The 13470-nt window shown below is 52.2% G+C and overlaps 1 protein-coding gene across 1 annotated transcript; it reads right to left on the bottom strand.

The window, feature by feature from the left end:
- Nucleotides 1-13259, bottom strand: Fads1 (fatty acid desaturase 1). The gene is made up of 12 exons (XM_052190220.1): nt 12924-13259; nt 11133-11243; nt 10413-10610; nt 9732-9833; nt 9298-9426; nt 4755-4815; nt 3122-3198; nt 2172-2269; nt 1884-1980; nt 1583-1662; nt 1363-1488; nt 1-1123 (listed from the first exon to the last, which is right to left on the bottom strand). Exons 1-12 carry the CDS (start codon nt 13131-13133, stop codon nt 1072-1074), a joined length of 1341 nt encoding a protein of 446 aa, XP_052046180.1. The 5' UTR covers nt 13134-13259; the 3' UTR covers nt 1-1071.
- Between the last annotated feature and the right edge of the window lie 211 nt (nt 13260-13470).

Below are 13470 nucleotides of genomic sequence, written 5' to 3' on the forward strand. Positions count from 1 at the left end.
TTACAAAATCCTATTTTATTGTTAGACCAACATGCTTCATCAGAAGTTACCCTAAATTTCTATCTGACATCCAGTAGAATAAGACGCTTGAATGAGTAGACAGAGGAGCTGCCTCGCTGCAGCAGTGACGTTCACAGACCTCGGTGTTTCTAACCTTCCTGTTTGGGACATAGAACCATACTATACAATGCTGGAACATGACACAGGGGACAGGGATTCTGGGAGTGCACAGAGCCCTGGCACTCTGATGAAAGCCTCAGTCACTTTTGTTGATGACTATTTTGTTGAACTTAGAATCACAGGCTGGGGAGCAAAAGGAAACTATGAGTCTTTCTTGTTCAGGAGGAGGAAGGACCTCATTCTGTGTTTACGTAGTCCTCGGGGACTGATTAGAAGAGATGAATCAACAGAATTCTAAAGGTCAGTATCTGCCATCCATTTTGTCAAGAGCTAAGATCTAATGTTCTCTCTGCAGCCTGGATGGAATGAGACTCAAGAATTACGTGTGCCAGGATCTTCCAGGGCCAAATGCCTCCCAAACCACAGTCCTGGCCTCTGCCCTGCCTGCTTCTGAAACTGAAAAACATCTTCCAGCAGCGGGCGGCAGACGTGGTCACACCCAGCTCAGCAGCAAGTTGAGCTCCCGGGCAAGGGAGCTGTGCCAGGCCTCAGAATTCTGTGCATGAATGCCTTCTTTCTAAATCTTTTTCAAAGGGGGTCATACTGTTCCTCAGAGACTAACAAGGAGGGTGAAGAGTCACATAGCCCAGTAAGATGGGCTTATAGTTTACAAGAGGGAATATCTAGTATGGGGTCCCTACTTCATGCAGGACTCTGTAGGTGCCACCACTTGTCCCCGCCAAAGTAGAAGAAACAACAGTTTTACATCCCTGCCCCAACAGTCCTCCTCTCTCTCAGGTTTGGTACCTGGAAGGTAAAGGCAGGCAGATGTGAGTACAAATATCTATGTCCCTAACCTTTTAAACATGAGACTCATAGTGGCACTGTCCCTCCACCTCCTGACTGGGCTCCCGTTGTCCTCTTGCTCCTCCACATGGAGGTCTGCTGCTGCTATTGGTGAAGGTACGCATCCAACCAGAGCTGCCCTGACTCCTTCAGTGAGCTGCGGGGGCAACAGGAGATACTGAGGGAAGCTGAGCCACTCACCTGCAGATAGGTCCCCTTCCCCTCAGAGGCTTTACCCCCTCAGAGGATGTTGGCCTGGTCATGGACCAACACACCCATGGTGATGCCATTGCTGAGGACCAGGAACCCTTCCTGTGACTCCCCACCCCACCCCACGCCACACGCCCATCGCCGTGCCCTTCCTCCCCACTGCCAGCTTCCCAGGCTCAGACTCACTAGACAATGTCCGCGAAGGCTGTGAACAGGGGCTTGGACTCGTACTTGAGGCCGTACTTGGCGCACAGGGATTGTACTAGGGGTGCCACTTTGTGGTAGTTGTGTCGTGGCATGCTGGGGAAGAGGCTTTAGGGACAGAGAGCAGAGCAGTCAGTGGCTTCTGCTTCTCTCCCCACGCCCAGCCCCGTGCCACCCCTGCCTCCTAGGTCTCCCGACTCACTGGTGTTCAATCTGGAAATTGAGGTGGCCACTGAACCAGTTGTTGAAGGCTGACTGGTGAACGTTGCAGGTTGCCTGCAGCTGGGGGAGAAAGTCGAGGGAGGGCAGGTCTCCATGTCAGAGCTCAGACGTCCCTACGGAGACTGTGCACAACTATCCGCTATCTCTGGTCACCCCCTCAGTGGGAGAAGTCCCAAGCTAACAAGGTTTGTTTGAGGAGACAACATTGGCTATTTCTGTGCACCACCCTCCCTTTTCAGTAGCTGTGGCATGTCCAGGTCTTCTGAGTGACTGTCCCTTACCTGGGTGGAGACCCAGTCCTTGTTCCGGTCGTGATCGATGTGCATGGGGATATGATTCATCTGGGTCACCCACACAAACCAGTGGCTTTCCAGGAACCTGGTGAAGATGGCATATGGGCCATAAGCAGTACAAGCCGAGCACGGAGTTCTTAGTTCCCAGTCACAACACCAGCCAGTGACTCTCACAAGGCAACACCCCAAATGACCCCCAAGGCCCAGCACGGCCCCAGACCCCTCCATCACTTGTACTTTCCCTGCCAGCCACTACACTCCTCCACATGTCCATACCTGACAATGAAGAAAAGACCCAGGAAGCCTTTCAGCCCCAGCAGGGGCATGTACGTGAGGAAGACACGGACATAGAAACTGAGCATCCAGGCCAAGTCCTGCAGTGGGAACGGAGAGTGGCATGTCCCAGCAGTTCACGCTCCTTCCCCTCCCGTCTCAGCCTGTGGCAGTGCCCCCCTTCTCCCTGGTGTGGGTGTCTGGCACTCAGTGCCTCTCAGCTCCTCTTAGCTGCATGCCCACAACATCTAATGGCACCACTTCTGTTCCCAGTGGTGCCCCAGCCCCTTGCCTGTCCCTTCACAGAGGTGCCCCCAGTCTCTCTAGCTACAGCACCCTCCTACCCTATATAAACGTGACTACACATTTCAGGACCAAGGCTCCATCTACGCCACTGTATTGATTGAAACTCCAGGTCCTTTTCTGCAGTGAACAAGCCCTATACTCTTCCCCCAGTACTTGAGTCCACTACACTGAGATCAATATCCAAGCTCCTGCCTCAGTTCTCAGCTTGTCTGCTCAGAGCCTATCTTCCCCATGCCGGACATCTGAGACCAGCTGGAAAAGCAGACCCAGCCTGACCCACAAAGCGTTTTGAGGATCCCCAAAGCCTTTTTGGACTGCTTGTCTTTCCGTGGGCCTATCACTTCCAGCTTCATCCCACATCCCCGGAGAGCAGGGCCCATCCGCTATGTCTCTCCCCCGTTGCTCTCTGCAGTTCCCGGAGTGCTGTGCAGCTTGGGAACCCTAGGACACAGGCTGCATGAAGCCTGGCACCCAGAGGACGAGCGCCGGTGAGCCCGAGCCATTCCATCTCATCTAGAGAAGAGCTTTTCCTCCTGGCTCTATTTTGCTCTGTCAGGCTTGGAGTCTTCATGGTCCACAGAACACCCCCTTCCCTACACAGTACCAGAGAACCTGGTGCACGGGGCTTGCGGGCCAGGGATACTCACCACCCATTTCTTCCGCTGAAAAACAAAATAGAAAATATACCACTGGAAGTAGAGAGGCAACAGGGCTGGGGGTCCGACTGCGGAGGAAACGGAGATGGAGGAGGTGTGAGCAACCAGGGGTCAGAAAGGGCTGCTATGGCGAGATGGCCTCCCAGCATAGGACTTGCCTCCTGGCCCCCTCTAGCTTCTCAGCGCTCCTCCTTCAACCACAAGCTAAGGGCACTTGGGCAGGAACACAAGCCTAGAGAAGGCCAGCTCTGCAAAAGGATGCCGGGGAAGCAGAGGGCTGGGAGCAGCATCCCATCCTCGTACAGGAGGGCGTGTGAGAGCTTAAGTCTCAAACACGGACTGTACTCTGCTCCCAGGCCTTTAAAAGCGCATATGAATACTCACTCCCTCAGTGCCTGGACCACAGCCCTGCACCCGCAGCCCTGGCACATCCTTACTACTCCACCATGTAGGTCAAAGGGCAGGGGAAGGACCCCGTGGACCCGTCACAGTCTGAGGCACGCCTGATATTATCCCAACCACAGCATGAGAGTCTCCACTCATAGCTTCTTCATCTTGATATGCCACAGATCCTAAAATTCTTTCCCTCTTTCCCTCCCGACATATATACAAGGTGTATGTGTGTGTGTGGGGGAAGGGGCATAGTACACAAGTGCACATGTTGAGGTCAGAGGACAACTTTACACAAGTTGCTTCTTCTCCTCCCACCGTGAGTTCCAGGGGTTACACTCCAGCTGTCTGGCTCTCACCGGCTAAGCCATCTCACGGACCTCCCATCGTTATTTTTTGAGACAGTCTCTCACTAAATATGAAGCTATTCTGGCTGACCATTGAGCTTCAGGGATCCACCCGTCCCTGTGCCTCTCACACCTTTCCCATCCACAGTGCTGGGCTACAGGCATGTGCCACCCCCCTGGATGTATGTGTGTGTGTGTGTGTGTGTGTGTTAGACATCTAAAATCAGGTCCTGCTCACATAGCCAGCCCTTTACCAACTGAGCCATCTCCCCAGGCCTAAATCATTTCTTACGGAAGTCTTTACTCAACCCTTCTACTTGTCATGTCCACCATTTTCTAGAAGGGACAGTTGGCAATAAACAGTTAGATAGATTCCTCCAATAATAAATTCTTCCATGATCTGCCTTTAAAAACTTGAAATAGATATGGGTGCCAAGTTTGAAGTCCGCCTGAGCTACACAAACCCCTCTCAAAAACAAAACAAAACAAAACAAAACAAAACAAAACAAAAACACAAACAAAAAGCCCTTGAAACTCATTAAAAGTACCCCCAAACTGGTCCCCAAAACTTGAGGTCTTAAAAGGAATTTTAAGGCCTAAATTTGGGCACTATGCAGCAGGCTTTTAAAGTAGGGAGTATATAACCAAAATGTCTTCTGCTCAGTTGCTAAAGAAATTTCTTCTCAGACCCCACTGCCCAAGGAGTCATTCTAACTGACTCCACCTTCGTATGACTAGGTTTAAGACAAGGCATGTGCCCTTTGACCTTACTCAGGGAAAAGGCCTCTGCTGCCGGGGGTGGGGTATCCGCAGACAGCACTTCCTCCTAGGCCTCTCCTAGGGGAATCCGCTCCTCCTGTGGGCCCCACCCTGTGACCCACACTCACTCAGGAAGAAGTACTTGTGCTGATGGTTGTATGGCATGTGCTTCTTCTTTTGTTTCCCAAGCTGTGAAGAAACAAAGGTAAGTCAGCAGCAGAGACCAGACACCCATTTCTCCCACTGAGCCACCAGCTTTCCCTGCTCTGACACTAAGACCTACTTCCGGAACCTTTAGCTTGTTGCTACCATTGAAAGGCTCTGACAGGCCTAGCACCTGGAGCAAGTGGCCATCCCTGGATTGCAACCTATGACGCTACCGTGACAAGGAACACACAAGAGTGTACACTAGTCAGTCTACAGGATTCCTGATGGCTATCGAAGTCTCTGTCTCGGTTTCCAGGCCTAGCCCCCTCCTCCTCTTTGGACCTCAGAGTCTCCACAGAGAACTATTTTGCCTCTGTATAGGTAGCCTGTGTCTTTCCATCATAATCTTTTGGTCTTGGTCTCTCTCTCTCTCTCTCTATCTCTCTCTCTCTCTCTCCTTAAGAGTATGGGTGTTTTGCCTTCATGTATGTCTATGTGCCAAGTACATGCAATACTGTGGAGGCCAGAAGAGAGCAGCAGACCAACTGGAGTTACAGATGGTTGTGAGCTCTCAATTGGGTCCAGAGACTCAAATCCAGGTCTTCTGGATGAGAAGCCCATGCTTTTAACCACCAAGCTATCTCTCCAGCCTCTCTTATGGACTCTTCAACATGAGTTTCCTAACCCCCCTTGAAAGTTTAGTGATATATGTATCAATAAGATTACCAAGAACAACCCAGCAATCTGAGGGCTTTGGCAAAGATTTGCCCATTGAGCGGATTATTTATTTTTAAGCCAAGTTACTGAACAAACTGGCTGGAACTCACCAGACCATTCAACTGGCCCAGAGCCACTCACATGAGTTCATATCTGTTCTGCTGTCTCACTCCATGACTTTGACATTTTTTTGCCCCAATTAGTTTTGGTGACCTCAATCCAGAGCACATTCTGAGTTATCTTCACACATATCCACAGCCACGTCTATAAATCATTCTTCAAAACTGTGTCCTGCGCAAGTCAATTTGGCTAGACGATCTTTCTACATTCATGGAGTCATTTAACAAGCCCTGGAGGGAGGGTACACCACTATTCACTGAGGCACTGGGAGTACAGAGGTGAACGGTAGGGAATTCTCATCCATGTGGATCTATCTCATAATACAGGAGGACCGACAGTGAGCAGGACAGACAGAAAGGCAGCAGCTTGGCCAAGATGCTCAGACCTGGCCTCCCTGGCCCTGATAACTAAATAATAAGGAATGGCAGGTGTGCACAAATCCAAAATGAAGCGGTCAAAGTCCAGGGCGCAGCCGGAGGAACCAAAGCTCTCGAAGCCCACCACACCAGGAAGCTAGGGAAGGCCAGGTTACTCAGGAAGCCATGCCTCCACCTACTGTCCTGCAGGCAGGCCTGGGACTCACATATGGTCTGCTCCACATTACACATGTGTTTTTGTATGTGGTGGCTTTGTCAGAGGTGCAGAGTCACCCTCTGAAGGGATTCCTATGATTCCAGTGGGACCTTAGTGATTTCCCACTTGAGAGCAAATTGTTTTAAAGACTAATCTGGCTTCTATCTCACCCCAGTCGCTTTCACAACCACTCCCACCAATGTCTGACATCCCTCACAGGGCGCTTCCTAGAGGCAAACTGATTGGGGCTACTCCATCTTCAACTTTTAGTTTCTGAGAACAATAAACTAAGCAGGCATATTTTCTTTATAAAGTACCCAGCCTCAGATATTTATTATAGCAACACAAAGTGAACAGTTATCAGATAGCGGGGGGGGGGGGGGAGAGGAACTGGAGCTGGATAGTTGGATGGAATTAGCTTATAATCTGCAGATAGGTAACGAAGCCACACAGCATTGACCAAGGAGATTCCATAGACGCAAAGCACCCCTCTCGGTTGGTGGGGTGAGTGGGGACTGCTATGGGAAAGAACCCTGTCCGCTGCCTCCCCCTTAGATGGTGATCAAGTACATTATGTCTGCGCATAGTGCTCTGACTCTCAGAATTCCAAGGGTTAAGGGCAAAGCGTTCCCTGTACTACTTTGTTCCCCAAGAATGTTAGGAGGCACTGGGCAGATGGTAGTAAGGTGAACTGTCCTCAGAGGGACCAAACCAAGCCTCCTAGAGCCATTTATTCTCATTCTCTGTGGGGGTGAGGGAGAGAGGAGTACGCATGCCTGCAGTGTACCTGTTCATGCGTGTGAAGACCAGAGGTCAGCTCTGAGTGTCTCTACTGCTCTCTGTTTCTTGGGCTGAAATCTCTCACTGAACCCTGAGCTCACCTTTTTTTAACAAAAAAAAATTTTTTTTTACTTATTTTTTGTAGACCGGCCAATGAAGCCTCAGAATGTCCTTATCGTCACACTGTCTTCTACACCTGGTGTTGGGGTTAGTCACAACTGCTGGGTGCTCAGGTGCTTAAGAGCCAACCCTAGGTCTTCATACCTGCGTGGCAAGCACTTTACCCATGCATCCGTCTTCCTAGCCCCTACTCTCTTTCTGATGTTTGTGGACTACAGTTTCTTGAAAGCCACTACCAAGAACCAGCAAAGTCCTCCCCTTCCTTAAATCGTCTGCGGGGGGCAAGCTCCCAGTGCTCTTCCTGAGGAGCACTCTGCCCTGTTTCAGAATGACACGGGCCAGTTCCCTACTGTGCATTGCTGACGAGGCAAAAGGGAACACACAGATCTGACCAGCAGAGGCCAGTGCTTGGGAACTGTGAAAATGGGAGCTTTAGGGACAGACAGATGGAGCCCAAATCTCAAGCCCCGAGTGTCCCGTGCCAGCAGGGCCGGAGCTGCCAAGGCTGTTGGTTTCAGCCAGAGAGGACAGGGCAGCCAGACTACCTTGAACTCAGGCCTGAAAATGAACTGTGTTCAACAGCTTAATTCAAACAGCTGCCATTAGGTGGGGGAAGGGGAGCTGGCAGAGTTCCGGGAGGGTTTTTAATTAACTTTTCAAGGAACTCTGCTGGGCATTTGGAACTTTCTATTGCTTGTGCCAGGCCAATTCACCAGCTCTCTACCCTGGGGCATCCTTCCTTCAGCTCCCAGCCTCAGCAGCCAATGCTGATCAGGCTGGAAGACAGGCGGGACTCAAGGGAGGGAAAAAACACAGCTGTGTTCAGAGATTGGTTCCAGATGTTCAAGTCCCCTGTATGAAGTGGCATCCAACTTGTAAAAACTGACACATGCCCTCCTAGCCCTGCAGGCTGGGAGATGAGGCTTTGGTCTCCCCCGCCCCCCCAACCCCACTTGAGATAGGTCTTGCTATGAAACCCAGGTTAGCCTCAAACTCTCAATCCTCCTGCTTCCACTGCCTGTGGGCCGGGATTACAGGTATGTGCCACCATGCCTGGCTTCGCTCCTTCCCTCCCACCTGTTCTTTCTTTCTCTCTCCCTCTTCTTGGTGCTGTGTATGGAACCCAGGGCTTCACTCAAGCCAGGCAAATGCTCTACCACTGAGCTATACCCATCCTCCTTCCAGCATATAGTAAATCCTCTCGTAAACACTATGTAAAAATAGTTATTATAATGTGTTATTTAGGAACGAATACTCAAGAAGAGTCTAGAGCCAGGGGGGTGAGATGCCTCCCTGAGAGGACTCAGAGGGTAAGGCACTTTTGAGGAGGCTGATAACCTGAGCTCAAACCCAGAGCCCAAGGACAGGGGGATGGAGAACTGTCTCCACTAAGTTGTCCTCTGACACATGCTCTCACATAATAGTAAATAAAGCTGGTTGGAGAGATGGCTCAGCGGTCACTGCTAGGCTTACAACCAAAGCTAAAACAAAGCTGAAAATCGCAACAGGCTGCTTGGGTAAAGATCTTCGCCATGCAAGCCTGGCGACTTGAGTTTCATCCCTAAGGCCCACATAAAGGTGGGAGGGGAGAAGTGACCCCACAAAAGTTGTCCTCCGATCGTCACATGTGTGCCATGGCACATGTGCCCACACGCAATAATAATAATAAAAAAATTAAAAACAGCCTGTACATGTTGTGTGTGTGTGATTTTTTTTTCTTTCTGAATATCTGTTTAAATATTGATGGAGAATCGAAGGATACAGCAGCCAGCTGTATTAAGAAGGAGTGCTCTGGGCCCCGATATCAGACATGTGAGATAGTGGAATCTAGGCAAGGCAGGCTGTGCCACAGCAGAGTAGCTGATGTAAGAGACAGAAATGCCAAGTGCAAGGAGGTGCCTTCCTAGAGCAGGGGGTCCAACAGCTCCCGGAAGAGGGATCTTAATCACCTTCAAAGATGATCAGGGGCTTGCAGAGACTCCCTCGTAGCCCACTGAATCCTTTGCAGAGTGGGTTAGTTTTGTGTAGCAACTGCTGACCAGTTGGTCTTGAACAGTCCTGGTTTACCTGCCCTCCACAACTCCCAGAAAGCAAGAGCCCTACGGCTTAACCCTTGATGCCCTCCCTACCTTCTCTGATAACAGAAACACTCACTTTCCCTTCAGCCTGCAGGACAGGTCACTCCATTCCCCTCTGCACTGACACCCAGCTCACCTCCACAGAAAGGACCTTCCCCAAGGCGAAGAAGAAGGGGTGCATGCTGATGTCAGGGTCTTTGCGGAAGCAGTTGGGCTTCGCATGGTGCTGGAAGTGCATGTGGTTCCACCAGCTGGCGGGGGCCCCCTAGAGAATCACAGAAGAGAACCCAGTGTGAGCACCCCGCTTCCCCCTACAGAGAATCGCAGAAGAGAACCCAGCTTAAGTACCCCGCTTCGGTTCTTAGCACCCACATGACGGTGGACAATTGCCTGTCTCTAGTCCCTGATGCCTTTGCTTACGGCATACAGACATACACGCAAGCAGGGTACCCATGCACATAAGATAAATAATTCTTTAAAAGAAAGAAAACCCAGGGTCCTGAGCACGTCTTCCACACTCTGGCAACCATGAGGGACTGGGGGTTGGGGGAACCTGATAATCTCACTGACCTTCAGGTGGCCAATCACAAAATGATGCATCAGGTGATTCCATGTTGAGGTGCTGAAGACTGACAGGTGCCCAAAGTCATGCTGGAGCCAACCTGCCTGGGCCTAGAAGAGAATGGTTAGTGCTCAGTCAGCCTGCGCCTAGCGAGGGTCCTTCTCACAGACCTTGGCAGCCCCTTCCACTTCTCCATACCGAATTGCTGCAATACAACACCTCATAAGGATAAGCTCTGGAACCCAGGTCCCAATCCTTCTTGGCCCCCGAGTCACATGTGAGCAGAAGCAGACCACACTCCTTTCTCTCCTCTGAAGTGCCATGACTTAGGACAGACTGACATTCAGAATACTGACTGTTAGTCCAAATCCTGGTGCTGCACCATGATTGGCTGGTGCCATGCCGGGTAACATCAAGGGTGGGAAGGGAGCCAACCATTGGTTCTTGGCATACATGGACTGTGGTAGAACCTGAAATTTCAGACACCAAGCCACACAGGAAGATGGGGAAGGGAAGCTGAAGAGGCTGTGATTGGACCAAAATAAGCACATGACTAGGTGGAAGTCCCATGCAACACGTGTGTTCTCTCCCTGTGCCGAGTCTCCCAGGCAACTACAGATCCCAGGAAGGATTCTTGGCCTTGATATTTTCACTAGGAATTCCAAGAATGACCGGGCGAAGGCACTCACCTGAACCGTACTGAGCAGCACTGCACAAAGGATGAAGGGCACCAAGGAAGTTCCGAAGATCCGAAGAGTGAGCCAGGCAGCCACATCCAGCAGCAAGATGTGGAGCACGTAGAGCAGGAAGAAGAGGTGGTTGGCCTTCATGAGGCCCATTCGCTCCACCGTGGCCCGCAGCTCCCGGAATTCATCAATTAGCGCTTTCTGTGGGAGACCGGAGCTATAATCCTCCTCAGTGGCACCCCAACCCTCGAAGAGAACCTCCCATAGACGTAGCTGTGGGAAGTCCACGGTCTTAGGCAAAGATACTGTGATGGGGAAGGAGGATAGGAAAAGCTCCGATAAACGGTATCATGTCCGGCAGCTAAACAGACTCAGTTGGGGTCTCCACTGTGTGATCGCTGGCTCTGCAGCTTAAACTCTATGAGCCTGTTTTCTTACGTGTACATATGTAAAGATTATTTTATGAGTTTATATGTGATACTCAGTAAATAGGTCTGCTGTCAGTGATGGGAGCACTACTGATGGGAGCACTGGTGATGGGAGTACTGGTGATGGGAGCATCGGTGGTAGCAGCACTGGAAGAAACAGAGGTTCTTGCTCCAGTGGGCTTATTACCCCATGACTACTCAAGACTCCCAAGAACTGTCACCTGTGGTCCTATGCAGGCATTTGCCCCCTCTCCCTCCACAACCAAGTCTCCAAACAGCAAACATGGCCTCTCACATTCTTGGTGGGTTCAAAGCTGGGTTGTTCCGGAGCCAGCTCTCCAATCAGGAGAGAGGTCATATACTTTTTCACAAGGCCCTTGTTGATGTGGAATGCCACAAAAGGATCCTGAAAATATAGGGAGAAGACAGTGAGGACCCCTGTCCTGTCCTCTAGGCTCCCAAGGACCTCACATCAAAGACCGTGCTCCAGGCCAACAAGGTTTGCATCACTGCTGACACAAAGGCCTCCTCTCCTCCCTCTGGCTATTGCACTTCCAGCTGTCTGTCAGCCCCCAGATCACCTGGCATTTGGGTTCCCACTGAAAGGGCACTACACCAAAGACTGGAAAGACCCTCCTGGATGCCACACAGAAAGACCCGATGAAGCTACAGACACTTAGTGTAGGAATTTAGCACAGGGGAGAAGCAGCTCGCAGGGACAAACAGGTGGGGCTCTGAGGCTCTGTTCCTACAGTACTTTCAACAAGTCCCTTTCTTTCTTAGCCAGCTTCTGTTGTGAGGAAGACTCCCTATGCCAGAGCTGGAGAACTCTTCACATTCCTTCCTCTTCTGGGCAGGGTTCCCTATCTCCCCCAACACTCTGACCATTCCCTGCTCCGGAGTAGCTAATATGGGTTATCCGAGGAGGGTGGGAGGGCCTTAGGGAATGAGGCTGTAAGCGGAGGTGGAGTCCGTGGGTAGTGGCACCACACATGCAGACCAATTGCTGCCCTTGCCTAGCCCCCCCAAATCACACAGAATGGGAAGCCTTGACAGTGCAGATCTGCTCCATCTGTCCATGAATCGGTATAGGAATGCCCTGCTGTTTGGATTCTCGAGTGTTTACTTCTAGTGACTGGCTCGTTCTAGCCTGGTCTCTAATGCTGGTTTTTAATCCAAGTGCCACTTCTAACTTCATGGGCAACTTAATAGGAACCCTGGTGACCCCGGAGCACATTAGACTGGCAGAAAAGAAATAAGAGGTAGGAGGGATGGCATTAGACAGTTAGAAGGCAGGTGGACCCAACAGTTGACAATCTTGTCAATGCTCTGCCCCAACTTTAGGGTCCCAAGTCTTTCCTAGTCCGATCCTCGGCTCTGAGGGAGGATATGGTCTATAAAGAGAAATCAGGGCCACCAGACAGGGGCTGGGGGCACGCACCGACTCTGCCTTCAGTAAGCTACAACGGAAAGGAGACGCGATCCCGCGAAGTGTCTAATCACGCGGGAATCCTATTCCCGGAATAGTTGAAGACCTCCCAGGCCTATCGCCAAGTGACCTCGCACTAAGAATCCGAGGACAGTTTTACGATTCCAACCGCAAGCTTTCTTGGACCGGCTCAGGTTCATTACCCTACCCTCCGGGTTTCACAATGTACAGGTGGTGCCAGAGCACCGGGTTCTTAGTGTCACCCCTATCGGGAGCGGTCCTCTCTCACTCCCTTCCCGCTCCGAATCCCAAGTTGGGGCCAGCTCTCTAGGTCAGGCAAGGCTGTGTTCCCCCTCCCAGCCCTGCAGACAGGACACGACTCCCACTCTCTGCTCAGACTCCTCCTTCCACCACCGGAGGCTGCAAGCACCGCGGTCCGGGTGCCTGGAAAGCTCATTCCCTCCTATCCCTGCTCCGGATCCAAGCCATGCTTGAGATTCCAGAGGCAAAGCACGGACGTGCAGCCAGCCCTTTGTTTGAGTGTGCGTGTCTCTGGCCACCGTCTGCAGCTCCGGTCTCTCCATCCTGGGTTTAGAAGCCTCTCTCCCCGCCAATGTCCCTCCCGGCGGTGCAGACGCGCCTATTGTCCGCCCTCACCGTGGCATCCTGACCCGCGTAGTGACTGATGACCCGGGAGCCCCCTGGGTGGCGGCGGATGAAGTCGCTGATGTTGTACACCTTCCGGTCGATCACGATCCATCGCTCCTCCCGCCCGGTGCGCTGCGCCACCTCCTCCCAAGTAAAGTAGCGCGTTTGGCGGAGCTGGGCGGAGGCCGGGACAGGGGTCGGCACCGGGTCGGGAGCCATAGCAAGCCTGGCGGGGGAAGCTGTAGTCGGAGAGGCGCGCGCTCGGGGCCGCGGGGCAGCGCACGCCAGTCTCGCGAACTAGGGGAGCGTCCGGCTGCCGCGAGCGCGCGCCCGCCCAGAGGCTGCCTTTCGCGCGCAGGGTTTTTAGCACTCTTGGCGCGGACCTCCGAGCCCCGCGGCGCGCGCTCCCATTGGCTGAGCCGAGTGGCGTGGGGTGCGAGCTCCGCCTCTCTCGGGCTAGCTAGGACCGACTCCCCTCTCCCGGGAGAGACTCGGGCTACTGCCAGCGGAAGAGACGCGCCCCCTCGCGGGTGCCTGAAAGTGGTCTCCAGGCTTC

This window comes from Apodemus sylvaticus, chromosome 1 (assembly GCF_947179515.1).
Source record: "Apodemus sylvaticus chromosome 1, mApoSyl1.1, whole genome shotgun sequence".
Classification (NCBI taxonomy): Eukaryota; Metazoa; Chordata; class Mammalia; order Rodentia; family Muridae; genus Apodemus; species Apodemus sylvaticus.